General features: G+C 48.5%; 1 protein-coding gene across 4 annotated transcripts in view; it reads left to right on the forward strand.

The window, feature by feature from the left end:
• Positions 1-9,681: 9,681 nt before the first annotated feature.
• The window catches only part of ILF3 (interleukin enhancer binding factor 3), a 28,396-nt gene continuing 11,092 nt past the window's right edge, over positions 9,682-26,985 (forward strand). For all 4 annotated transcript variants that reach the window (XM_082837037.1, XM_082837038.1, XM_082837039.1 and 1 more), the window contains exons 1-6: positions 9,682-9,822; positions 22,057-22,154; positions 22,715-22,944; positions 23,135-23,312; positions 25,178-25,325; positions 26,743-26,834. In XM_082837037.1, coding sequence (XP_082693163.1) covers positions 22,152-22,154; positions 22,715-22,944; positions 23,135-23,312; positions 25,178-25,325; positions 26,743-26,834 — 651 coding nt within the window. In that variant the 5' untranslated portion in view covers positions 9,682-9,822; positions 22,057-22,151. The remainder of the gene's footprint in view (positions 9,823-22,056; positions 22,155-22,714; positions 22,945-23,134; positions 23,313-25,177; positions 25,326-26,742; positions 26,835-26,985) is intronic.

The following is a 26,985-nucleotide window of genomic DNA, read 5'->3' on the forward strand; positions in this document are numbered from 1 at the left end:
GCTGAGATGGGGCCACTGAGGAATGCTTTCCGATGTCCCCTCCTCGGGTAGGGTGGGGGTGGGGGTGGGGGTGTGCCAGGTAGGGGTGTCTCCTGGCACAGAAGGCAGGCTGTCCGGGGAGGGAGGCTGGGATCAAGCTGGTGTGGAACAGGGGGGAGGAGGTCGCTAATAGCGGCTTAATGGAAACCGGCTGGCTGGCTGGCAGGTTGGGCCGAATCCCGCCGCCCCCCGCCGCCCTTCTCTGCCAGTTATTGACACAGCTCTCTTTGTAAGAGAGAAAAGAAACTGAATCCACCCAAGGGATGATTTCAGAGGAAGTGGGGAGATGGGCAGATGCCCTGGGCAAATGGGACCCCTCCCCCCGCCCAGTCACCTCCCCTTGAGGATCCTTTTGCCAAATTTGTTGAACTCGGGGGGAACGGGTGTGCTGGTTCCCCCTTCGCCATATCCCAAGCCCCCACCCCACCCCACCCCCGCTCAATCCAATCCAGGATCCCAATCCGGGATCTGGAGAAATCCCAGCCTGGGGTTTCTGTCTCCAGTGCCTGCCGCCCCCTCCCCCGTTCTGTCCGTACAGCCCTACTTGTAACTGCATTCCAACCACTAATAAAGTGCCTATTGTACAGAGCCGGAGCCTGGAGTGTTTGTGGGGGGAGTGGGAGGCTGGTAGGGGGAACCCCAGCTTCAACCTCCCTGGGATCCTCTGATCTGGGGCTACTCTCCCCAGGGAGAAGGAGGGAGGGCAGGAAGCCTCTGTCTGCTGGCCTCCGCCTGAATTCCACCATGCGGGCGGCTCAGGTTTCTCCTGAACAAATAGCCCTTATTAGGCTCCGATCCTCAGACTGCAGAAAGTGGCAGTGACCTGCCTACCTCCTCATCACACAGCCTGGACATGTGCCCCCAGGCCTGCTTTGTCCCTGTCCGGGCACCTGGGCACCATAGTCTCGTCTAAAGGGCTTCAGACCTGCCAAGCTGCCCGACCCTGCTAACCTGGAGGCTCGCTACTGCCCCCTTGGTGCCAGCTCGCTTACTGTCACCTCTGGGCCAACTGCTCCACCATGTTAACTGCCTTTCTCCCTCCTACATTCCTGCCTCCGGAATTTTTTCTTAAATAACGACCATTTCTGGAGTACTTCTCATCTGCTTATGTACTGTCGCCATTCACTAATTAAGGCAGGTGAGTTGGGCGACGTGTCTGAAGGTGACCCCAGCAGGAAAGGGGCTGAGACGGTCAGGTCTCCAAAGCCCTCACCCGCTATCCTGTACAGATGTTCTTTGGGTTTCCTTGTTCGTTCGATCTTTTAGGTTTGTTCCTTGCTTACCCCCCAGCTCCTGTCAACCCCGCCTCCAAAACAGCTCCTAAACCTGCTCACTTCTCCCCATAGTTTCAGCTCCCAACCTTCGTTATCAACTCATCCGTCCCCACTCCTTCACTGTTTCCCCCACAGGTGCGGAAGGGCGCCTGCTAACACCGGAGTGAGTTCACACCCCTCCCCTGCTCAAGAACCCTCCGTTGCGAACCCTCTGTTGCTCCCTTTTACTGAGTGAAAGCCAAAGTCTTCATGGCAGCCCACAAGGCCCTGCCCCATCCGCCCCATTAACACCCTCTTGCTGATTCATCCAGACACCCTGGCCCCAGGGATTGTGCCTGAAACACTCTCCACCTGGCTCTTTCTACAGCTAGCTCCCCATCCTGCCTTCAGCTCAGCGCTTACCTCCAGGAAGACTTCCCTGCTCATCAAAAGTTGGCCTTGGGACTTCCCTGGTGGCGCAGTGGTTGAGAGTCCGCCTGCCGATGCGGGGGACACGGGTTTGTGCCCTGGTCCGGGAAGATCCCACATGCTGCGGAGCGGCTGGGCCTGTGAGCCATGGCCGCTGAGCCTGCGCGTCCGGAGCCTGTGCTCCGCAACTGGAGAGGCCACAACAGTGAGAGGCCCGTGTGCCGCAAAAAAAAAAAAAAAAAAGTTGGCCTTGGGACTTCCCTGGTGGCGCAGTGGTTAAGAAGGTTAAGAATCCACCTGCCAATGCAGGGCGCACGGGTTCGAGCCCTGATCTGGCAGGATCCCACATGCCGCGGAGCAACTAAGCCCTTGCGCCACACCTACTGAGCCTGCGCTCTAGAGCCCGCGAGCCACAGCTACGGAAACACGCGCGCCTTGAGCCCATGCTCCGCGACAAGAGAAGCCACCGCAATGAGAAGCCTGCGCACGGCAGCGAAGAGTAGTCCCTGCTCTCCGCAACTAGAGAAAGCCTGCATGCAGCAATGAAGACCAGCGCAGCCAAAAATTAATTAATTAATTAATTTAAAAAAGTTGGCCTCTCTTAGTGATGACCACGTCACCGTTTCTTTTCCTCATGGCACTTGTCACAGTCTGCAATTACTTCTTTGTATTTTCACTTGCTAACTGTCAGTCTCCCCACCCAGAATGTCAGATCTTGCCTATTCTTTAGTACTGAGACTTCATCCCAGGGCTGGGCGGAGTGCCTGGGACAGAGCAGGCACTCAGTATAGAGGCATGAAACAGCTGAATGAATGTAAAGGGTTTAGCACAGTGCCTGATCTGGAAAGTGCCCAGTGTTAGCAAAAGTAGAAGCAGGGAGACCAAAGAGGAGGCTACTGCTCTAGTCCCAGCACATGCTCTGATGTGTCTTGGTGATAAAACATGTGCAGATTTTGGATATAATCTGAAGAGGAGCTGACCTGATTGATTACACGTGGAATGTGAAAGAAAGGAGCTGGAACTTCCCTGGTGGTCCAGTGGTTAAGACTCTGCCCTCCCAATGCAGTGGGCCTGGGGTCGATCCCTGGTTAGGGAACTAGGTAAAGCCTGCATGCCGCAACTAAAAGATCCGGCACGCAGCAACAAATATCCCGTGTGCCTCAACTAAGACCTGGCACAGCTAGATAAATAAATAAATAAATATTTTTTTAAAAAAGGAAAAGAGCCAAAGAAGCAGGAGGAAGCACAGCTCTGAGTGGAGGCAAGCCCAGGCAGAGTCCTGCAGAGGGCACATGTCGCCTGATTGCCAGGGAGCTCTGGAGGTTGAGTTATAGCCTGTACTGGTAAGTCATTGATTAGAGGTGGCCCCAGGGGAAGGTAAGCTCCCAGGCACTTCTGATTCTCTGAGTGTGCTAGCAAAGGTGCATTGGCAACGTGGTCCACAGCCCAGGGGTAGTTCTCTGAAGAAGAGTTGCAGGTACAGGCAGTGGTGCAAAACCACACAAAGCCCTGGCAAGGGTGCAGAGAAATGATAAAGTGGACCCGAAGGGATCTGGGTAGGTAGGTTGGGTTTTTTTGGTTTTTTTTTTAGCTGCACCACGCAGCATGTGAGATCTTAGTTCCTCAACCAGGGATCGAACCCACACCCCCTGCACTGGAAGCGCAGAGTCTTAACCACTGGACCGCCAGGGAAGTCCCAGGTAGGCTCATTTTGGACCCATTGAACACAATACCTCCAAGGGAAGCTGTCACATAGATGGTTGCATGGGTGGATCTGGACCACAGGGGAGAATTTCAGGCCAGAGAGGGACATCTGGAGCTGGGGGAAGACAGGGATGTGGGCACAAGTGCTCATGGCTTTAGTGGTGGAAGAATATGCATGGGAGCAACTGTTTGCTCTTGAAATAAGCAGGAAGGTCAGCTGAGAGCAGAGCATGGGGAGATGGCAGAGCTGTGAGAAGAATGAAGGTGTGAGAAATCATCTTTGCGTGCGGGAGAGCACCGCGTGAACAAGGAATGTTACGAGGGTTGTGGGAGTTTCTTTTCTCCCCCCAAACTCACCGGGGTACAAGGTGCAGGTGGAAAGCTAGATTTAGTTGCGGCTAATGGAGAGGAGCAGGGACTTGAGGGTATGGGCAAGGGAGAGATGAAGGATGGATCCTATCTCTCTGCTGCTCAAGACCCTCCTACGTAGCTAAAAAGAACCTGCTGTATAGCACAGGGAACTCTACTCAATACTCTGTAATGGCCTATATGGGAAAAGAATCTAAAAAAAAAAAAAAGAGTGGATATATGTATATGTGTGATTCACTTTGCTGTACACCTGAAACTGACACAGTTGTAAATCAACTATACTCCAATGAAAAAACCCAAACCAAACCAAACCAAAACCCTCCTTTGGAGTTCAAGGCACCCAGAGTGAAAGCCACTGTCTCCATGTGGGTCCAGGGGGCCCTATAGGATCTCTTCACCCTTTCCTGCATGGTGCTTCTTCCCCTCCTCCCTCACTGGCCCTGTTCCAGCCCCTCGGGCCTCCTCCTCGCTGCTCCTTCCACAAGCACAGACAACCTCTGGGACTTTGCACTGACTGTTCCCTCTGCCTGGAAGACTCTCTACCCAGCAATCTGCTTGGCCTAGGTCCTTAGGCTCCCTGTAAGGGCTTTTCTGCACACCATCTGACTTAAAATCGCACCCACCCTGGCCCTGCACCCCCCAGCTTTATTTTCGCCACTGCACTTGCCACTATGGGCATCGTACATACTTCGCTCGTTGTTTATTGCCTTCCTCCCTTTCTAGGTCAGCTCCATGAGGCCAGGCCCATTGGATGGTTTTCTCACTGGGTCCCAGCAGCTGCTCCCAGCTGCATGGCCTCTAAGGCCAGCTCCTCTGCCTCCAGAGACAGTCTGTAAGTTACCAGCTCTGGTGGCCGGCATTCATTGCTGCAGTTTGCCTCTCTGAGAGGTATGGATACAGAATGAGTCAGGATGAGGCCAGGCCAGGGGGAGAGGACCGCTGCCCTTTTGGAAAGGAGGTACAGATGTGCAGGCCAGTTACAAGCTGGCAGAAAACTCAAAAGTGGCCCAGGCAAGGGACAGACACAAAGATGTCTTCCAATTCTGTAACATTCTAGAACAGGTAATGTTCACCCTGGTGATGTAAGAAAAGGCCTGGCAATTGGCTGGGAAGGGCAGGAGGTACCTTCCTGGGGTGGTGACAATGTTCCTTGTCTTGACTGGGGTGGTAGTTACACAGATGTATGCTATGTAAAAATTTACCAAGCTCTACACTTAGGATTGGGTAAATATTATATTACTTATCTGTGAGGTTGGCCTGATTTGGGCACATCGGTGGGTGACCCACGTACAGCCATTTTGAGTGCGCTCAGCCATGCACTTCATGTAGTAGATACAAGGGACTGAAGAGGAACTGTGTTGGAACTTCCCTGGTGGTGCAGTGGTTAAGAATCCGCCTGCCAATGCAGGGGACACGGTATCGATCCGTGGTCCGGGAAGATCCCACACTCCACGGAGCAACTAAGCCCGTACGCCACAACTACTGAGCCCGCACGCCTAGAGCCCATGCTCTGCAACGAGAAGCCACCGCAATGAGAAGCCCGCTAACCGCAATGAAGAGTAGCCCCAGCTCGCCGGAACTAGAGAAAGCCGACGCGCAGCAACGAAGACCCAACACAGCCAAAAAAACAAAACACTGTCGTAAAATACACATTAAATTTACCACCATAACCATTTTAAAGTGTGCAGTTCAGTGGCATTAGGCACATTCACATTGTTGGGCAACCACCAGGCATCTCCAGAACTTTTTCGTCTTCTCAAACTGAAACTCTGTCCTCATCAAACACTAACTCCCCATCCCCCTCCCCCAGCCCTGGCACCCGCCATCCTACTCTCTGTGTCTATGGACTTGACTCCTCTAGGGACTCAAATGAATAGACTCATGCAGTATTTGTCCTTTTGTGACTGGTTTATTTCACTTAACAAAATGTCCTCAAGGTTCATCCATGTTGTAGCATGTGTCAGAATTTCCTTTCCTTTTGTTTATCCATCCATTCATCCATCCATGGACATTTGAGTTGCTTCTACCTTTTGGCTATTAATGCTGCTACCAACTTGGGTGTACAAGTATGTCAAGTCCCTGCTTTCATTTCTTTTGGGTATATACTCAGAAGTGGAATTGCCAGGACTTCCCTGGCAGTCCAGTGGTTAAGACTCCATGCTTCCAATGCCAGGGGTGCAGGTTTGATCCCCAGTCAGGGAACTAAGATCTCACATACCTTGTGGCACGGCCAAAAAAAAAGAGATAAAAAGTGGAATTGCTGGATGACATGTTAATTCTATGTTTAATTTTTGGAGTAAACACCGTAATGTTTTCTTGCCCCATCTTTTGGCTCAGCTTTTCTTCCAGGTCAGTTTCATTCTCTGTCAAACACTCCCTGTCCCCCAACCACACCTTGTACTTTGGCTTCAAGATCAGAGAAATAAAGGCTTCTTTTACCCACAGATCCCCAGGCTGGTGCTCACTGGCTCTGACTAGCCTGACTTTGGTCAGTTACTGCTAAGCCAATCATTGTAGCCAGGCCATGGGACTAGTTTCAGAGTCCAGCAGTGGGGACCCAACAACTGAACTACAGATTGAGCAAGGGAGCGGGGTGGTTCCCCAAAGCACGGCGGTCAACCTATGTTCACTGCGGTCAACCTACGTTCACTCTACTGAGAGGGTGGGAAAGCAGCAGGTGTGGTTCAAAAAACTTTCAAGCGGAGATCTTAGGTGTGATCAGGGGACTTTGGGGTTGGGGGCCTGAAGTAGGAGAAATCTCTTAAGTTGAGGAAGGCAAGGAATGTAGAGGATGTTCATGAAGACACTAAAGTCCCAGAGGATGGCAGAATCTATTTAGATCAAGGGACTGCAAGAGGAGAGGGGCAGACCTCACTCTTCAACTAATGAGGGAGTGGGTGTAATGGAGACAGGAGAAGGTAAAGCCAGATGACAGTGGGAAGGGGTCAGCTAAGGCAAGGAGGTGAGAGAATTGTTATGCATACAGGGGGTTGCTAACCATGGAATAATGGAAAGGCAAGGGTGGGAGGCTGGGCCAGGGTGGAGGTGTAGGGATGAGAGGGCAGATGACATCTTGGGTCTCCATCTTGTATGGTGACCAAGGAGAGAACACGGACAAGGAAGGCCGGGCTGAAAACCTCTTACCCAGCAGCTCCTGGTGGATGGCGTACGGGTGGGTCCACGGGAATACACTCTTAAGGGAGTTCTGGTTTTCTCATCACCTCACCTGCACTTTAATGGACCACGTCACTGAAAGAATCTGGTTGGACGGGGCACCAGTCCAATAGGTAACAATCACAACCACAACTGTTTCTTTTTTCTTTTTTTTTTTTTTGCGGTACGCGGGCCTCTCACTGTTGTGGCCTCTCCCGCTGCGGAGCACAGGCTCCGGACGCGCAGGCTCAGCGGCCATGGCTCACGGGCCCAGCCGCTCCGTGGCATGTGGGATCTTCCCGGACCGGGGCACGAACCCGCGTCCCCTGCATCGGCAGACGGACTCTCAATCACTGCGCCACCAGGGAAGCCCCACACAACTGTTTCTTTAGCATTAACTCCATGCCAGCCACTCCAGCAACACTTTGAGGTTCAAAAACTCTTCAGGTCCATCCTGGGCTCCTCCATGGAGCCTTGGCCTGTAATCATGATCTTATCTGCCCATATATCAAAGGAATTTGGTAAGGGCTACCTTAGAGGAATGAGATCCTCAAAAGCCACTTCTTCAGAAATGTAACCTTGGGAATTGCCTGGAAGTCCAGTGGTTAGGACTCAGCGCTTTCACTGATGTGGGCCCAGTTTCGCTACCTGGTCAGGGAACTAAGATACTGCAAGCTGCCTGGCGCAGCCAGAAAAAAAAAAAAAAAAGCAACCTTGGGTCCCTCCCAAGAAAGGTCCTATGGGCTTGCCAATCAGAAAACTAGAAGCCTTCCTTGTTCTGCCACTTGGTGGCGCTATTAGCTCAGTCAACTTGCCCCACCTCTGAGCCTCTTCCCTCAAGTGTCACGCAGAGGAATAGCTGATCTCTAACTCAGTGTTAAAGCCAAGTTATCACCTTTATTGTCATGGTGACCTTGAACAATCTAAATTTATTTTAGCTAATTTTGTCTGAATACTGCCCCATTAATTTAACCAAAACTTTTTTCAATCTCAAGCTTTATTTAAAGAAAGATCTCCAAGTCGGGGGAAAAAAAGCAAGATGCAGAGCGTCTATTATTTACGAGAAACTCGAATAAAAACATAATTAAGCATCTCTGGAACTAAAACATCTCTGGAGAGATACACACAAAAAACTTTACAATGGTTGCCAAAAAGGAGGGTGTCTGGAGGAGACAAATTGACTTTGTTTTCTCACATCGTTTTGCACATTTGACATTTTATTTATATCATATGAATAGATTATTGGTTCAAGATCTAAGTGTACACAAAAATGAAAAGTGATAGGTACAGCATGCACTCATTCTGTAATCACATTTTTACACCCACCTTACCTTGTTAGTAACAACTATCATTTTGGGGCATTTGTTCTGCACAAAGAATTGTGCCAGGTGCTTTTAAGAAAATAAATCATCACCATTTTGTAGATAACAAAACGGAGGCTCAGGGAGGGGCACTATTCTTGGTCACACCGGGAGACTCAAACCTAGTGCGACCCTGGATCTTGCATTCTTAACAAATTAGCTGCACCATCCCTACGTTTTTGCAAGGAAAATCCGTTATTAGGCCGTAAGTTTTGAACGACTTCTCGCCTTCTTTAGGAAGGAAAGCTTTTGAACTACTCCTTACTCCAAATCTCGGCAGTGTCTGAATCACAGACTCGCACACGACAACCTGCCTGACAACGACGCCTGTCGAGCGCCAACTTGATCCTGACACTGGAGATGAGTGGGGTTTAGTTTATGCATAGGTTGTACATCGGGGATCTCACGAAGCGCTCGGGAGGATTCAACGACACCAGGCTTGTAAAGAAAAGGCGCTCGGTCCCCGGTAGCTTTACTTATGAGCCCTGAGAAGTGGTTGGCCGAGCATCTCTGTCGCAGCCCCAGCTCTCCCACCAAAGACCGTTAAGTCTCCAGTTGGGTTTTTTTCTGGATCGGGCGTCCGTTTCTCCATCTGTGAGTGGGCGGCTGGAAGATCCCGACCAACTCGGTTCTGCCCTTCAGAAGCTCGGCAATCCGGCTGGGCGCTACACCGGATAAAGTTTTAACACCAAAGACCAGGGGCGCTCGCTTGGCACCAGTCCCGGGGCAGCAACGAGGAGCTCGGCCCGCCCTTTCCTCGCACACGCACCTCGAGTCTGCTCGGCCTCTCGCAGGAGATGCGGACAGTGGGGAGGAAGTTCCGCGATAATCCCTCGATTGGAGGCCGAACCTCCTCTACCGAGAACAAGCCACTATGAGTACGCTCACGCGCAAGCTTCCTTCCCGTTTCCGCCAACGTACTTCAACGAGTGTAAGATGGCGTCCGCGCAGGCGCGTAAACTAGCAACCGCAGAGGGACTCAGACGTTCGCCCTGCCTCACGTGGTAATGGCCTCTCAAAAAACCGCCATTGAAAAAAAGAGCCGCGATGTTGTCACATGATGCAGACCTACCAATACGACAACGGGAAGGCGCCACGGTCCTTGTCACGTGGCCAAGGAGAACGCTGAATTTGCCACTGTCACATGATCAAGTAGAGGCGTGGAAAGGGGAGGGAAACGTTCCGACGCCACGTAACGCCTACGGTTCTGTCACGTGACTAGGGCCCACCTCCTTATCTCTCTTTGTCCCTCCTTCCCTCTCCGGCTGGGCCTGCGTCGAGCGGCAACGCGGCGGCGAAGGGGCGGGGCTCCGACCGGTCACGTGGCCCCGCACCTCCCCGGCGCGCGCCCGCCCGCTCGCCCCCGGCCCCGGCTCCGGCTCCTCCTCCTCCTCTTCTCGCCATTGCAGTTGGACTCAGCAGCCCGGTGCGCACCGCGTGGCTTTTGGGGCGAGACCCCGGCGGGATCTGGCAGGAGGGCGGCGGCTGCGGTCGGAGAAGGGGACGCGGACAAGGTAAGAGTCAATGTGGCGGCGGCCGGGCCCGCTCCCGCCTCTCCCCCTCCCCCCGCCCCTCCTCCCACTCAGCGCGGGATCGGCTGAAGAGTCGAGGTGACAAGGCCTGAGGCGCCCCGCGCTCCCCGCTTCCGCCCAGTCCTCTCGCTCTGGCGCCTGGCTCATTCCTTCCTTGCCAGCCTTGCTCCCGCGCTCGGCCGTTACTCTCCCCCATTGTGCCGAGGAAACAAAATGGCGGCGGCGAGGGCCCGGTGCGCGCGCATCCGCCCCCCCTCGCGGCCCCTCGGCCGGCGGCGGCGCCTCTCGCGGGGGGTGCGCGCGCACCGGGCCCCCGGCCGCCGCCTCCCCCGGGCCGGGCTTTGTCTGTTGTGGCGTTACGCGCGCACGCGCGCACGTGCCGGCAGCACACACCCCCCTCCGGCCAGGAGCATCCTGACCCGCGCTGCGGGGGCGACCCCCCTTCCCATCTGTCCTCCTCTTTGTCCCAGTCCCGCCCCGAGTTCCAGGAGGGTCCCAGGTTCCCAAGGCGGGAAACGTCGCCTCCTTTGTCCTTAAGTGGGGCAGAGAGGCAGACCCCCTCCTGGATCCCCGTCATTATTTGGATTGCAAAGGAGGCTTCATGGGGTTCCCAAATCTCTGGCTACCTAGGCCTCCCCCAGATCAGGAGCCAGATTTGGCGGAGGGTTTAAGCTTTTCTTCTTTTTAATTCAGGTGTTTCATTGATGTTGAATTTTCTCCAGATTGCTTCGGACTTGGCATTCATTCTCCCCCAAAACTGTGATCTGGTGCGATATTTGAGTGTCCTGTGATCGGCAAGATTGGGACCCAAGCATGAGAGCTTGAAACCCTTTCCCTTTTCTACCTTATTTTCTCAAGTAGTTGAGTGACAGATTCTTGGGATTGCTCTTGAGGTTCTGTCCAGGGTAATACTCCGCCTGGGGGAATTATTTGGGGTGTACAGTGATCAGCATGTTCTACCCCAGTTCACTGTCTAAACCTAGGGAGAGTAAGCCATCTCTTCTCAATATTTCCAAAACTGTTTGAAAGTTGCTTGGGATTCTGCCTTGGGGACCTGATCCATCAGCAAGGAAGCATTGGCTAGCCTTTTCCAGACCCAGGTATTTCAGTGATTCTGAATCTTTTTATGACTGCTTAGGACTGTGATGGCTTTAAAATGAGTGGTCTGGTTGGCATATTTGGAGTCCACGGGAAAACACAAGGTGTCACCCGAAGTTAGGACTGAAATTTACAACTTTAGGCTCTTTTCCTCAGGTATTTGTGGTCTGGAATCTCCACGGATTGCTCACAGTGCTGCCACTATGCTTTGTGTGTGGTCTCATGGGATGTAGCTACAGCAGCCGCTCAGACTGTGAATGAAATGTGGGAACCAGAGGCTCATTCACAGCTGGAATGGGGGGGAAGGCCCCAGGGCACTGGTAGGTGCTACTATCCCTGTCACTAGTCCTGGGTCTTTACCCCTGAGCTGTCTCTTGGCCTTGTGGACAGCTCCTGGTCCCTGGGATTTGTGAATAGAATCTGTGCAGACTCTAGCGTTGTCTGAATTGATTGGAGGCAGGAAGTTACTGCCAGGCTTGGCCTTGCTAGCACTGGGCACTAATTTATCAGGGTCTCCCTACCCTGCTGAAGCTTGGGCCAGCCTGGGACTCTCCCTGTTTGTGGAGTGGAGTGGTGCCTAATCATTTGCAGTTTTTCTTTGTTTTTTCCTGATTGAACTTGTCCAGTGCCTGTAGGTAAAAATTCCTTTAACTACTTCCACTGTACTCGAGGAGATGCCCACATTCCTGGGAGTGAGGAATCTAAGGCTGTCTCTTATTTTTCTTAAATTATTTTCTTGTCAAAACAAACAAAAAAATATTGGCAGGAGTGGCTGCTAATATACACATATATTATGTATTTTTAATTTTACTTTTTGTCTGCGTTGGGTCTTCATTGCAGTGCGCGGGCTTTTTCTAGTTGTGGTGATCGGGGGCTACTCTTCGTTGTGCGCGGGCTTCTCATTGCGGTGGCTCTTCTTGTGGAGCACACGCTCTAGGCGCATGGGCTTCAGTAGTTGTGGCATGCGGGCTCAGTAGTTGTGGCTCACAGGCTCTAGAGCGCAGGCTCAGTAGTTGTGGCACACGGGCTTAGTTGCTCCGTGGCATGTGGGATCTTCCCGGACCAGGGCTCGAACCTATGTCCCCTGCATTGGCAGGCGGATTCTTAACCACTGTGCCACCAGGGAAGTCCTGGCTATTAATATCTTTTCTTTTCTCAGTTTAAGGAGAACACTTTGGTTTTTTAAATTTATTTATTTTTGGCTGTGTTGGGTCTTCCTTGTTGCGCGTAGGCTTTCTCTAGTTGCGTCGAGTGGGGGCTGCTCTTCATTGCGGTGCGCAGGCTTCTCATTGCTGTAGCTTGTCATCGCGGAGCACGGGCTCTAGGCACGCCAGCTTCTGTAGTTGTGGCACGCGGGCTCAGTAGCTGTGGCTTGCGGGCCATAGCGCGCAGGCTCAGTAGTAGTGGCGCACGGGCTTAGTTGCTCCGCAGAATGTGGGATCTTCCCAGACTAGGGCTCGAACCCATGTCCCCTGAATTTGCAGGTGGATTCTTAACTACTGCACCATCAGGGAAGTCCACTGGCTGTTAATATTTTGATGTCACAAATATGGTGCTCATGCTCCCCTGGTTAAGTTTGCCACATAGGGACAGGTGGAGTCGCTGATGAGGAAAGAGCCTTTTACAAGTCTATAAATCTCTTCTCTTTGGTTAAACATAGGCAGAACTTGTAGGCTTCAGCAGCGTGTGGGAGTTGGAAGTGTGCTCACTTTTTAAAAATTATTTATTTATTTTTGGCTGCATTGGGTCCTCGTTGCTGCATGGGCTTTCTTTTATTTGCGGCGAGCAGGGACTAGTCTTAGTTGCGGTGTGCGGGCTTCTCATTGCGGTGGCTTCTCTTGTTGCAGAGCATGGGCTCTAGGCGTGCGAGTTTCAGTATTTGTGGCGCATGGGCTCAATAGTTGTGGTGCATGGGCTCTAGAGCGCAGGCTCAGTAGTTGTGGCGCACAGGCTTAGTTGCTCCGCGGCATGTGGGATCTTCCCCGACCAGGGCTCGAACCGGTGTCCCCTGCATGGGCAGGCGGATTCTTAACCACTGCACCACGAGGGAGGCCCTGTGTGCTCAGTTTTGAAAAAGGCTTTAGAAGTTTTCTTTGGGCTGAGGCAGCTCCCTCTTACTTACCTTTCTCATCTTTCTCTCCAGTTCCTCCTGATTTCACCTTTTACATCTCAGAGGAATGATTCCTTCCCCCTGGAAACTTGCCCTCCTGCTGTGTTTTGTCATTAAGTTGCTTAACTTTGTGCAGTCTTGAAAGATGTGTAAAGTGTCACCATCTAGTATTAGCAGGTATGGCCCACAAAATGGTGATATTTGATTTGCACGTTGCTTTGATCGAATATTCTTAGGAGTTAGGATTTTTAGGCTCTGTGTATTATTATTATTAATTTATGGCTGTGTTGGGTCTTCGTTGCTGCGTGCAGGCTTTCTCTAGTTGCAGCAGGCGGGGGCTACTCTTGCGGTGCACGGGCTTCTCATTTCAGTGGCTTGTTGGCGGAGCATGGGCTGTAGGCGTGTGGGCTTCAGTAGTTGTGGCTCGTGGGGTCTAGAGTGCAGGCTCAGTAGTTGTGGCGCACAGGCTTAGTTGCTCTGCAGCATGTGGGATCTTCCCGGACCAGGGTTCGAACCTGTGTCCCCTGCATTGGCAGGTGGATTCTTAACCACTGCACCACCAGGGAAGTCCCTCTGTATATTATTATATATTATATTTTATTTTAGCCAAGTCCTGGGCAAGAAAGATTTGATTTCTTTTTCCAGTGGCAGGGTTCGGAATTAGAGGCAAATAGTGGTTTGATGGGAGCCTACACACTGTTGGTTAGTGAAATGGGGTTGTGGCCCTGAAGAGATGAGGCGGACTTTAGTCTTCTGCTGCAGCATTTGACAATTTTGTCTGAAGCCACTAGTTTTCCTCCTACTTTGTTATTTAGGGTAAGTCGGTGCTGCCTCTGTGGTGCTAACGGTGTTACAGAAATAATACTGAAAGCAGGGTAGGCATATGTTTGTTGGGGAGGCTTGTCAGTGTGCTGACTTGCTAAAAGAAATTGTTTCTTGCCATTGTTATGTTCTGTTAAATCTCTGTGGGATTTTTCCTAGACATCACTTTTTAGGTGATACTGTTATAAATAGCAATTGGAAATTCAGTCAGACTTTTTTTTATTAATATTTATTTATTTGGTTAGATTGGTTCTTAGTTGTAGCATTTGGGATCTAGTTCCCCGACCAGGGATCAAACCCGGGCCCCCTGCATTGGGAGTGCCAAGTCTTAGCCACTGGACCACCAGGGAAGTCCTTCATTCAGACTTGTAACATCAGCTGTTTTCAGATGTTTTGTGAAATGATGTCCAGTTGAAATTTAATTTTTTTCTCTTCTCATTGGATGTCCACATAATGAAGAAATTGAAAACGTGGCTCTAGTTTTAACAATAAAATGAGTTTACTGTCCAAGGGATATTTTCTTGTCCATATAAGATCACAAAGGATCATTTACAAAGTTGAATGTGTGTCCTTTTATTAGAGTCTGTAAATTTATTCCAGATTATTTTTTTAATCTTAGGTGATTAGTGAGAAGAGGTGCTATTGGCAATTTGAGGTTCATGGTAATTTTCCTGGAAACAGCCATTTATATGATTTCCGTTAGGATTGTGGTTCAAGCTCAAGGGTAAGGTCTTACTGGGATAATCTTCTAGGCCACTTGCTTTTGTGCTGCTTGCCTTTGAACTGATTTCTTTCTTTTATCTGAGTGTGTGGTGTGTGTGTGTGTGTAAAGGATGAATGTGGTAAGTTAGGCTTGCTTTTCAGTGGTACATTTAGAGCTTTTGCAGGTTAATAATTCTTACTGTTTATTCATAATTCAAAAAAAACCAGTCTAAATTTCCCTAATATGGAAATGACCAGCCTGGCCCCATGGTTCATAGTGTCTCTTAATATTTATTTATAACAGCCAAGAACTAGAACCCACCCAGATGTCCTTTAATGGGTGAATGGTTAAACTATAGTACATCTTTATCATGGAATACTAGTTAGCAATAATAAAGAACAAACTGTCAATACACACACAACTTGGATGAATCTTGAGGCAGTTACGCTGCAACAGACAAGCCAATCCTGAAAAGTTGTATGCTTTACAATTCCATTAATATAACATTCTTGGAATGCTAAAATTACAGAAACCTTAAAAGGATTAGTGGTTGCTAGGGGTTAGGCATTGGGGAGGGGGGACAGTTGGAAGGTGAATGTGACTATAAAGGGCAACAGGAGGGATCCTTGTGACAGCAGCAGTCTGTATCTGATTGCGGTTGTGATATTGTTCTAGAGTTTGCAAGATGTTGCCATTGGGGGAAACTGGGTAGAGTACATGGGGGATCTCGCTGTTATTTCTTACAGCTGCATGAGAAGCTACAATATCTCAAAATTTAAAAGTTTCATTTGAAAAAGAAACTTACCCACTAAAATAATTCACAGTTTGCATGTTGTTAATATTTAACAGCCTTTGAGAGCCAGTCATTTTTTTGTTTTGTTTCTTAACTAGAAACTAGTTTTTTAAAAAACTGGGTATTTCCCTGGTGGCTCAGTGGTTAAGAATCTGCCTGTCAATGCAGGGGACTCTGGTTCAATCCCAGGGCCGGTAAGATCCCACATGCTGTGGAGCAATTAAGCTCGTGCACCACAGTTACTGACCCCACGGGCCACAAGCTAGTGGGCCTAGAGCCTGTGCTCCACAACAAAGAGAATCCACCGCAGTGAGAAGCCCATGCACCGAAACGAAGAACCCCTGCTCTCTGCAGCTAGAGAAAGCCCACATGCAGCAACGAAGACCCAACACAGCCAAAAATAAATAAAATAAAATAAATTTAAAAAAAAAAAAAAAATCTGAGACTTTCCCATGGGAACACAGGGGAAGGTTGCCTCTGCCTGCCCCTCCCTCTTAAGGATTTCTAAGCTGGCTTCCCTTCCCCCCTTGCTGCCTGAAGGGCATGTTGCTAAAAGAGTTTAATAATTCCCACTTGGAGTCACATTAAACCTTTTTGCTGTAATATTGTTTTTTCACAGGCAGATGTTAAAATATTTCTGTTGGTTCATCCAAGAGTAGCTGAAATTACTCCTTCAATACGTTGCATTTGTAGTTTTACAGCTGATAGAGCATTTTTCCACCTTGTCACCTTTAATCCTTACTGTTTGCGGCTCTGAGGTGTAGGTAGTGTTTTAATCTCATTTTTGAAATGAGCTCTGAAAAGATAAAGTGATTTGTTGGAGGTTCCACAGTGGCCAGGTTGGAAAGCCCAGGTGGGCACAAACCTGGGGCTTCTGTTTCTGAGACCTGTGGCTGTTCCACCGTGTCATTGGGCCTGGAGGCCTGGGTCTTACAGACCAGTAATAGTTCCAGAAGCAATTTAGGCAACAGCCTGCATTTGCCAGTTAAAATATCTTTTTAATTAATTAACATACTCCATCTCCACCTTTTCATAAGAAAAAAGGATGTTTTAATACTGAACATATAGGAAGAAAATAAGTTTAGAGTAAAGGACGGTCCTTTCTTCTTTATTTTTGGCTTTGTTGGGTCTTGTTGGCTGCACGCGGGCTTTCTCTAGTTGTGGCGAGCGGGGGCTGTTCTTCATTGCGGTGCGCGGGCTTCTTGTTGCAGTGGCTTCTCTTGTTGTGGAGCATAGGCTCTAGGAGTGGGCTTCAGTAGTTGTGGCACGTGGACTCAGTAGTTGTGGTGCACGGGCTAAGGTGCTCCACGGCATGTGGGATCTTTCTGGACCAGGGCTAGAACCTGTGTCCCATGCGCTGGCAGGCGGATTCTTAACCACTGCACCACCAGGGAAGTCCCAAGGACAGTCCTTTAAATTGAAAATATTTGTGAACATCTTTATTCCTAACTTTATACGTCCCTATGGACCAGTAAAAACACTGTGGGGGACAGAACTGGGAACCATTGCACTAGACTTAAGATATGTCTTGAATTGAAAATTTTCTCACAGTGTCATCCATAATCAGATTTTAGATTAGCCTCTTCTGGCTGGGTTGCTTTGTTAAAATTATTTTCCATATATCCTCGATGATGTGAATCGGTAAAAGCTTAAGGAGTCACTTACAAGTTGTATGTGTGTATTATTCCATTTCTCATTCCAGGATAGGATTATGTCTCCAGAGGTCAGGGAACCAGGATTGGCTCCTGTACCTTTTAAAGCCTAATTAGGTCTCTTTAAGAGGAGCATCCAGTTTGGGATCATTCCCAGGAGTGACTGGGACTCTAAGGTTTTGTGAAGTACCCTGGATGGGGGAATTTACTCTGGAAGATAGGTGGGGCCATACCTGTTGGGGTGTTGTCACTACACCTCTTCATTCATTCTACAGACATGTGTTGATCCACACATGCTGACTTGGGCACGTTTCTTTCCCAACAGCAAGTGGTCATGAACGGCATATTCCAGTTAGTGAGAGGTCAGAGAGGTGGTCATCTCACTGCATGCTGTCGTTTAAACTTCTGTAACTCTGCGTGCTCTGGGTGGGCTGGTTTTGAGAACAAAAGAAAGAAACCTGATCCCTGCATGTTAGAACATCCCAAAACCACACAGAGGTTGTTTAAGATCCTGATTCTTCGCTCTTCACTCGTTCTTTTTTTGGACTTCTTTTCAGAGAGGCTGGGCTGGTAAATATCAGGCTTCAGTTGGGCCTGGTTTGAATCCTGAATGAGGTTGCAGGAGCAGCTCTGTGAGCCTTTCAAGGCTTGGGTTTAAAGTTGGATTGGCAGGGGGCAGTGGAGTGTTGCATATATAGGTGGGTATTGTGGGTTTCTTGCCAGCAGTGTTCCTCAAAATCTTGAAAAGGAGGTTAAATGAGGTGGATTCTCTGGTATTCAGGACTGGAGCAGCTGGCTTCCAAGAGGCTGATTTGGATGACAGATAAAGGCTCATACAGAGGCAAGTGAGGCCGGTTTTGTTGCCCTGCAAAAAAGTATTGACTCCAGTTTTTTGTTTGTTTGTTTGTTTGTTTTGCGGTACGCGGGCCTCTCACTGTTGTGGCCTCATCCGTTGCGGAGCCTGACGTGCAGGCTCAGCGGCCATGGCTCACGGGACCAGCCGCTCCGCGGCATGTGGGATCTTCCCGGACCAGGGCACGAACCCGTGTCCCCTGCATCGGCAGGCGGACTGTCAACTACTGCGCCACCAGGGAAGTCCTGACTCCAGTTTTTATTATTTATTTATTTTTGGCTTTGCCTCGCGGATTGTGGGATCTCAGTTCCCCAACCAGGGACTGAACTCGTACCCTCGGCACTGAGAGTACAGAAGCCTAACCGCTGGACCGCCCGGGAATTCCTGACTTCAGTTTTTACGTGTTTGTTTTAGTTCACAGAATAAGTACTCCTACTCACTTTGTCCCCCTGAATCAGAAGCCATCGCCACTAAGGCCTGGCCTGAGGGAGGAGGGCCAGGGGATGAAAGGATCGCAGATGGGCCAAGGGTGGTGGTCAGAGTTAGCCACAGCCCAGTGAACCCCTTTAGGGGTCCCTTCTTGGGCCTGCCTCTCAAGTGAGGCAGCCTGCTGGAGCACAGGCCACAGCCATGCTCTGAGTTTTAGCAGTGAAGACAGCAGATGGAGACCTTGCTGCGGGATGTTTGCTGAAGACAGGAGCATTTGGGGGTGCACAAGGGTCCTTGAGGGCTGTGATGGGCTGATGTTTTACACAGTGAATATCTTTTTTTTTTTTTAATGTTTCATTTTATTTTATTTATTTATTTTTGGCTGCGTTGGGTCTTCGTGGCTGCGCGTGGGCTTTCTCTAGTTGTGGCGAGTGGGAGCTACTCTTCATTGCAGTGCGCGGGCTTCTCGTTGTGGTGGCTTCTCAGTGCGGAGCATGGGTTCTAGGTGCACGGGCTTCAGTAGTTGTGGCATGCGGGCTCAGTAGTTGTGGCTCAAGGGCTCTAGAGCGCAGGCTCAGTAGCTGTGGCACACGGGCTCAGTTGCTCTGCGGCATGTGGGATCTTCCTGGACCAGGGCTCGAACCCATGTTCCCTGCATTGGCAGGCGGATTCTTAACCACTGTGCCACCAGGGAAGTCCTGTATGCCATTGACATCTGACTTTAGTTGTGTTTCACATATCTCTCCATCTCTATTCTTTTCACCTTTCAGTCCACTTCATTTTATTGAAATATAATTAACATAATCTATTTTTACGATGCTTTTCAAAGTAGCAGAAAGTTGTAGTCTTTCCTCTAAATATTAACTAGAGTCCAGTATTTATTTACATTTTTTTTCTTTTGAAGTAAACGTACAGATCTTGAATATCCAGTTCAATGGATTTTGACCACTGCATGTCCCCATCAGTATTACCAAGATGTAGACCATGACCGGGACCCCTTCCCAGGTGTTTCCTGCCACCATCCCCCAGAGGCAACCGCTGATGAGTTTTGGCTGTTTTGCTGAGTTTGAGAACTTCATCTGGGTAGCTTTTTTTTTCCTTTTTCTTTTTTGATAGTTCCCCCAAATGTAGCCACTGGAAGTCTTCATAGGTCAGCTCAATTGTCCTTTGGACAAGCCTGCAGTAATCTGTGCATGTTTCCTCGCTTTCTGACACTGCAGCGTGACCCAGGCTCACCCACCATAGTTGTGCATCAGGTGCCGAATCAACCATTTCTTCCAGGAGCTCCTTTTAGAAGATTTTAGACAATATTGGTCCTACAAAACCCTGAATAAAAAGGTCTTAGTCACCTGGGATCTCAGTTTAAGCTCTGTTGTTTTCGAGTCTCTATATCTGATATCTGTGGTGGAGGAAGAATGTAAAATGAAGAGGTGGTAAGTGTACAGTGATGCATTGGCGCTGGGCACCATGTTGGATTTGGAGGGAAGGCGTTTCTCCTTTAGGGTACACTCGCTGGCCAGGTCCACGGGAATGGGGGACTTGAGTGCTGTGTTCATCGCTGTCCCAGCATCTAGCTCAAGGCCTGGCACAGGGGAGGTGCATGCTGAATACTTTTGAATAAGTAAATACAGTTTTAAACATCATCCTTCATTATCAGATTGATGAAGTTTCAGTATAGATATGGCCAGGACTGGGGGCTGTTTAACATGGGCTTCTCACCAGTGAGCTGTGATTTCTGATGGCCTGCCTCTTGTCAGTTTAGAATTGGTTTTCTGAGCTTTGCTTTAAATTTTAGATTACCTGCCATGGTTGCACTTTTGTAAGAATTCTTGTTTACTACTCACTTTTAAAAAAAACCAAAAACTATTATGGAAAATTTCAAACATGCACAAATGATCCCAGTATACCCATCCTCATCTTCAGCAGGTATCAACATTTTCCACTGTTGATTTATCCTTCTCCCTTCTCCACTCACCACCTCACTGGAGTATTTTAGAGCAAATATCAGGCATGTAGTTTAAGCCATTATTTATTTTAGCTGCATTGAGTCTTCGTTGCTGCGCGCGGGCTTTAGTTGCGGTGAGCGGGGGCTACTCTTCGTTGCGATGCGCGGGCTTCTCATCGCGGTGGCTTCTCTTGTGGCAGAGCACAGGCTCTAGGCGCGCAGGCTTCAGTAGTTGTGGCACACGGGCTTAGATGCTCCGCGGCATGTGGGATCTTCCCGGACCAGGGATCAAACCTGTGTCCCCTGCAATGGCAGATGGATTCTTAACTACTGCGCCACAAGGGAAGCCCCAAAGACGTTCTTTTCAAACACAGCCGTAATATCATTCGTTCCTAACTGAATGAACAATTATTCCCTTAATACAGGATGTGCTTTTGCATGTGCTCCGCCCCTACAACAGCCAGTGATGTACATCTTGTCTGTAGCAGAAGTTGGTGCTGTTTTTGCGGGTCTGTGGGATTTATGCTCCATGCTTTCCATAGGTCAATTCATTTAATTTTCACAGTCTCCTTGAAGAGGTAGAGGAGTAGATTCATGTTGCAGGTTAGAAGGAAACTCCAACGAAACTTCAAGGCCACACATGTAGTGGCACAGCTGGCAAAGTTTCAGGCCCACATCTTTGCAAAAGCTCCCACTTGGTGACTACCAAGGGCCCAGGCTCAGCCAGGAGCTGAGCCCAGGGACTGGTCCTCCACTCCTCCCTTCCCTCCCTCCCATGTCAAGAAGAATTTGACGCCACCTGTCCTTTTGCCTGGCTCTGCAGGGACATCGCCTGTCATTCCACCCTTAGATTTTCAGGTTCTACTTTGGAACCCTTCAAGTTTTCGATGAGATTGCTAAGTAGTCCTGAAGCATTGTGGGAAATTCTTGTTCTGGCTAGTCATGTTGGAGTTTATCCTTGAAGGGGGTGCGTTTCAGAGATGAACCTGCTGCCCTGGCTGGTAACTGGTGTGGATGCAAGGGGCTAGCTGTTATGTGGCTGGAGGGAATGGGTGGATTCATCTGTTGCCTATTACGCCGATAGGGTTTTTTTGGTTGTTTACTCATTTGGAAGATTTCAGTGTGGACCAGACTGTTTGCATAGAGTGGGAATTGAGTAGGTTGTAGTCAGCATGTTATTTAGAGTCCAAAATTGTAATTATAGCTACGTTTGTCTTGAAGACTTCTGTTGTGTATTTCAGTTGTCTCAACCACTCCAGAATTGAACCCACAGGTGTGTGTCCATGTGCTGCAGTGGCCACATCCACCTGACGTTTCAGAAGGTTCTTGCCTCTCCAGTTTACAGAAGCCTTTTGAGCCCCTCTGTTTCCTGCTTTCCTTCCATCTCTTCATTACCCTCAAGGACCAGAGCTCTTTCCCTCTTTCTTCTCCAAATACCAAGATTTTGCTGAACATTTTCACCTGTACCATTTTCTGGAGGCTTGTTAAAAGGTTTATTTTTTATTTGTAAAAATTGGCATACTTATATAAAGATACGATAAAAAGGGATTTTTTAAAAAGTAAAAATCACCTGAGTGTGGGCCCGAAGTGGGACGCACCATCTAGAAACCAGCTGTTTTCATTTTTATGGAATTTTATAATTAGTTGTTTGTACCGTGGCTTAGTGGTTACTTGGAAATAAAGATGTGTCCTGCTGTGTGGACGGACCTCCTTCCTGAGGCAGCGCCGTTTGCATCCTGCTGAATATCTGACTGCTAAGATTCATCCATTGATGAAATATGTGAAACTAAAAAGATTTTCTGATCTTATAGATAGTTGAAGTATTGATAACACCAAGGAAATCTGTCAGAATTTGAAAAGATAAGGAAAAATTTGATTTCCAGACACTACAGGAAAAGAAGTAAAAATGGTAAGAAAGTTTTTTTCTTAATCATAGATACGGTTTCTTCATTCATGTACAAAAATGTCTGTAGTGTTGCCCCAAAGCATTGGATTTTTTTTCTAAATTGAAGTAGTTGACTTACAATATCATATTAGTTTCAGGTGTACAACAGTAATTTGATAACTTATTGTAGATTATATTCCATATAAAGTTTTTATAAAATATTGGCTACCTTCCCAATCCTGTTCATTGTGTCCTTGTAACTTGCTTATTTTATACTTAATAGTTTGTTCCTCTTAATCCCCTTCACTGTCTCGCGTCCCCAAAGCATTTGATTCTGTAATCATTTTTCATTGGACTTTTTTCAAGTACATAGTGTAACAATTCTAGTAATATAGAAACGTGTAAAGTAAATGCCCCCTTCCTCCCACCACCTAGAGAAAGCACAGCTGTTATGTTTGGTTGTCCTGCTCAGGCTTTCAGATATGGTCATATAGTTTTATTTTCATATGAATAATTCTCAGTTGTACAGCTTAAAAGATAAGCGTCAAGTTGCATTGTTTTTAACTAATTTTTCACATTTCCAGCGTCCAGTGAGAATTTTTGTGAATGATGATCGCCATGTGATGGCAAAGCATTCTTCTGTTTATCCGACACAAGAGGAGCTGGAGGCAGTTCAGAACATGGTGTCCCACACGGAGCGGGCTCTCAAGGCTGTGTCCGACTGGATCGATGAGCAGGAGAAAGGTAGCGGCGATCACGCCGAGTCTGAGAATGTGGATGTGCCCCCAGAGGACGAGACCAAAGAAGGGGCCGGGTAAGTTGGTTTTGTAGGGTGGTTGTTTTTTGTTTGTTTGTTTGTTTTGTTTTTTCCTTTCTCCTTTCTAGGGAGACTGGCCAGGCTAGGGTTGAGCACCTCCTTTTCTAAGAAACTCCAGCCTTTCCAGGATCCCTGGGTTCTGGCCAGATGGAATCTCTCACTGAGCATGTGTTGGGCTGTCCCTCAGGGAGCAGAAGGCAGAGCATGTGACTAGAACCCTGAGGGGCGTGATGCGTGTTGGCCTCGTGGCAAAGGGCCTGCTGCTCAAGGGGGACCTGGACCTGGAGCTGGTGCTGCTGTGTAAGGAGAAGCCCACGACCGCCCTCCTGGACAAGGTGGCTGACAACCTGGCCATCCAGCTCGCTGTGAGTGTGACCACCACCACTGGGGTTGGAGGGTGGTCAGGGGAAGAGGTGCCCAACTGCGCTGTGTGCCAAGAGGCACGCTCCAAACCCAGCCTTGCGCCTGCTGTGCTCACACCTTCTGTAGGTGACAGGCAGGACGCTGCAGAGCCACCCAGATGCTCTGGCAGCCAAGAAGGGCCCAGTGCCTGCCATGCACAAGGCTGCACTGTTTTTGGGCCTCACTGGGCATGACCTTCACATCCAGACTCCAGTGATGGATGGGCGGGTGAGTGGATGAATAGGTAGCACAGTTGTTGACTCTTCCTCCCTGATGCAAAGCTGAACATAAAAAAAATTTTTTAACCGATTTATTTGTCTCATTACAAAAGTACTACATAAATAATAGCCTCTGGCATTTCTTCAGCATTGACTACACCAGACTCTAGGCCAGAAGAGCTCTTTATCATTTCATCGTAATGATTGAGATAGGGCTTTATCATCTAAGTATTTTCGAAGATGTGACTGAGGTGTGGGGAGCTCAGTAACTGACCCCACATACCCAGCTGGTGAGGTCTGGGGCTTCAGAACCTCTTGAGTGTCACTGCCACTCAGTGCCTCTTTGGGACACATTTACCCTGGATTTAGTGACAGGATAAGCAAAAGAAGAAAGTAAAGACTCTCTTAGACACACTGTTCGTTTTCACATGTGAAGGTATGTTCTGTCACGTGTGAAGGTACGTACTGTCACGTGTGACTGACAACTGGGGATTCAGGACAGAGGTCAGAATTGATCAGTTAATTTTAATCTTTGTCTATAAAAAGTATATTAAGTGAAGAAAATTAATTTGACGTAAATGTTTCTAAAGGAAAGACAGTTTTTGAAGAGTCTTTAAAGATAGATACAAAGAAAGTATATTTTTATCAATTTAGCTTGGTGTTTTTTGACTGGGGCAGATTTTGCACCCCAGGGGACATGTGGCGAGTCTAGAGGTAGTTCTAGTTGTCACAGCAGGAGGAGTTGGGTGCTACTGGCATCTCCTAGGTATAGAGGCTGGAGATGTTGCTCAAGGTCCTCCAGTGCACAGGACAGCCCTACAACCAAGAGTGATCTGGCCCAGAGCGTCCGTAGTGCTGAGGTGGAGAAAAGTCAACTTAGATTTTCCATAGTGCCTTTGTCCTCCCCGTAATGTATTTACTTTGTTTTCTTGACAAAAATCAAAAACGCTCGAGTTTTCTTGATCAAGGCATATAAACTGGTATAAAGAAGAAAGCAGAAGTCACAATTGTGAACGTCCTCTTATAGACACGTGCATTTGCAGCAAGTGTGTGCTTTTATAGGCATCATATGATGAGACTATTTTGCTGCACACAGTTTCCATCATCCCGCATTCTGTGATAGCTGCTCAGCCTGGTGTGGAAATAGCGGTAGCTGGATGCCGACTCTGTGCTGGGTGCTGTGCTTTCCACGGAGTGTCCGGTTCAAGTCCTCTGCAGCCTTGTGCTGTCGGCCGTGTCACTAAGTCCATTTTACAAATTAGAAACCACAATCTTGATGAGATGAAGTGATTTGTCCAGTTACACAACAACCAAGCAACAAAATGAGGATTCACACCCTCATCTCCTCCCAGACCCTAAACTCTCTTACCATTACATTATAAAGCTTCCCGTGAAAATCACTCCTCTAAGTAGTCACCTCCTCCTTGGAGTACCTGGAAGATGGCCAAAGACCTGTCCTGCAAGAGGGAGGTTCTGACCCCTAGCTGAAGGGACTGCTGTCAGTCACAGTCCAAGAAACTGGCCTGTCTGCTGTAGTAACCAGGAGCTAAACAGAACTGTCGATAGCCTTGGGGGGAAAGTGCGTTTGAAAGTTGCATTTTCTTTTGTAGGCTGTTACAGATGACAAGTACGAAATACTCCAATCTGTCGACGATGCCGCGATTGTGATAAAAAACACAAAAGAGCCTCCATTGTCCCTGACCATCCACCTGACATCCCCTGTTGTCAGAGAAGAAATGGAGAAAGTATTAGCTGGAGGTAGGGAGGCTGAGAAAGGCCAGCAGGACACTGGCAACTTGGTGTTCCCTCACGATTCAAACGTGCTATTCAGTTTTAGACTGCTTTGATAAAAGGATAGCGGTGTAGCTTTGACCACCTTTTACTCTGAGATCACATCTCCCACTCGGTTTCAGTCCTGGGAGTTTGACAAAACGGTTGCACTAAAAGTGAGTAGCACTTTTCCTAGAGGATTGCACCATTTTTGTTTGTCTTAATCCTTGGATGTTCTCATCGGTGTTAAATGTGATTTTTTTCTGTTGAGCCAGTCTCTGGCCTTGGAAAAGTGTGTCCCTGGTGATTATAGGCTTTTTAAATTATGGAAGACAACCAGATGGTTTCTGCATGAGCATCACGTTGGACTTGTGCAAACAGCTTGTGTTGCAGCAGAACCGAGGTCTTCTTCGTTTGTCCTCTTCCATTGGCTGCTTTTATCAGTTGCAGTGATTGAAACGCAAAGAGCTGATGCAGAGTTTTGGATAAAGTTTTAAACAATTGAGTGATTTTCAAATCAAGTCTCTGAACCTCAGACAGTGATAATGCTTTCACGATTCAAAGTCCACCCAGGGCTCCTCATACATCTCTGGGTGGACGTTTTTCAGTCACAACTCTCACACCTCAAAGTAAAGGTGACAGGCCTTATCCAAACCCCTGATGCACAGATGGCGGAAACGACAAACGCTCCGGTTTTGCTGCAGCACAGGCTAACGCCGTGCCCTTGTTGCTGTTCTTTGATTACCTTCGGTTCCGATACCTGATTTACTACCAGAGCCCTTCTAGTTTATCAATTTAGGGACGCTGGACCTTTGACCAACAGGACTCTCTCTGTCAAGGGCTGGGGCTAGGGCAGTCCTGCCTGGTGGGCGGAGGTGGTCCCCTTTGCCATAGACGCCTCAGGGGAAGGCCTGTGGGAAGCAGAGAGGGAGTGCATTTCTACTCCCCACCCCCCGCCTATTTTTTTTTTTTTTGGTTTTTGGTTTTTGGTTTTGTTTTTCGTTTTTTGCTAATGAATTTTTTAGCATAGCTAATTTATTGGGAGATCCTGGGGAGGAAGCAAGGTAATAGTCTCTACTAGAAGATAGGATCCACCTATCTGTCCCCCTCCCCCATGGGATTATTCCTTTTAGAGTAACTTCCCACTTTTGTTTTTGTTTTTCTTATTGTTGTTTTTTTGGTTTTTTGTTTTTTTGTTTTTTTGGAGGGGGCCTCTGATTTTTACCATCTCCTCTTGGGGCAGAGTTAAATGCACTTGAGCGTCTCCTTCCCTGGTCAAGGGTGGAGATGACTTGAGATTCTGGGAGCCTCAGCTGCCCCTTAGGAAGCTGCCACATCCCCTTTCCACCTGACAGAAACCCCTTGGTCAAACTGTACCTTGTCTTCTTATTCCATCCATGAATAGAAACGCTATCAGTCAACGATCCCCCGGACGTTCTGGACAGGCAGAAATGCCTTGCTGCCTTGGCGTCCCTCCGACACGCCAAGTGGTTCCAGGTTTGCATTTTGTTCTTCTATTTGTCTTTCGGTAGAGAATTCCTAAGTTTTAACTTGGCTAATTTTCACCATAAAGTTTCGGTAACATTGAAGAGCACCGTGCTGGACTTAGCACCTGCAGGCGTGCAGTTGCTAAAGGAGCACGCATAGA

This window comes from Leucopleurus acutus, assembly GCF_964270905.1.
Source record: "Leucopleurus acutus genome assembly, chromosome: 3".
NCBI classification, from domain to species: domain Eukaryota; kingdom Metazoa; phylum Chordata; class Mammalia; order Artiodactyla; family Delphinidae; genus Leucopleurus; species Leucopleurus acutus.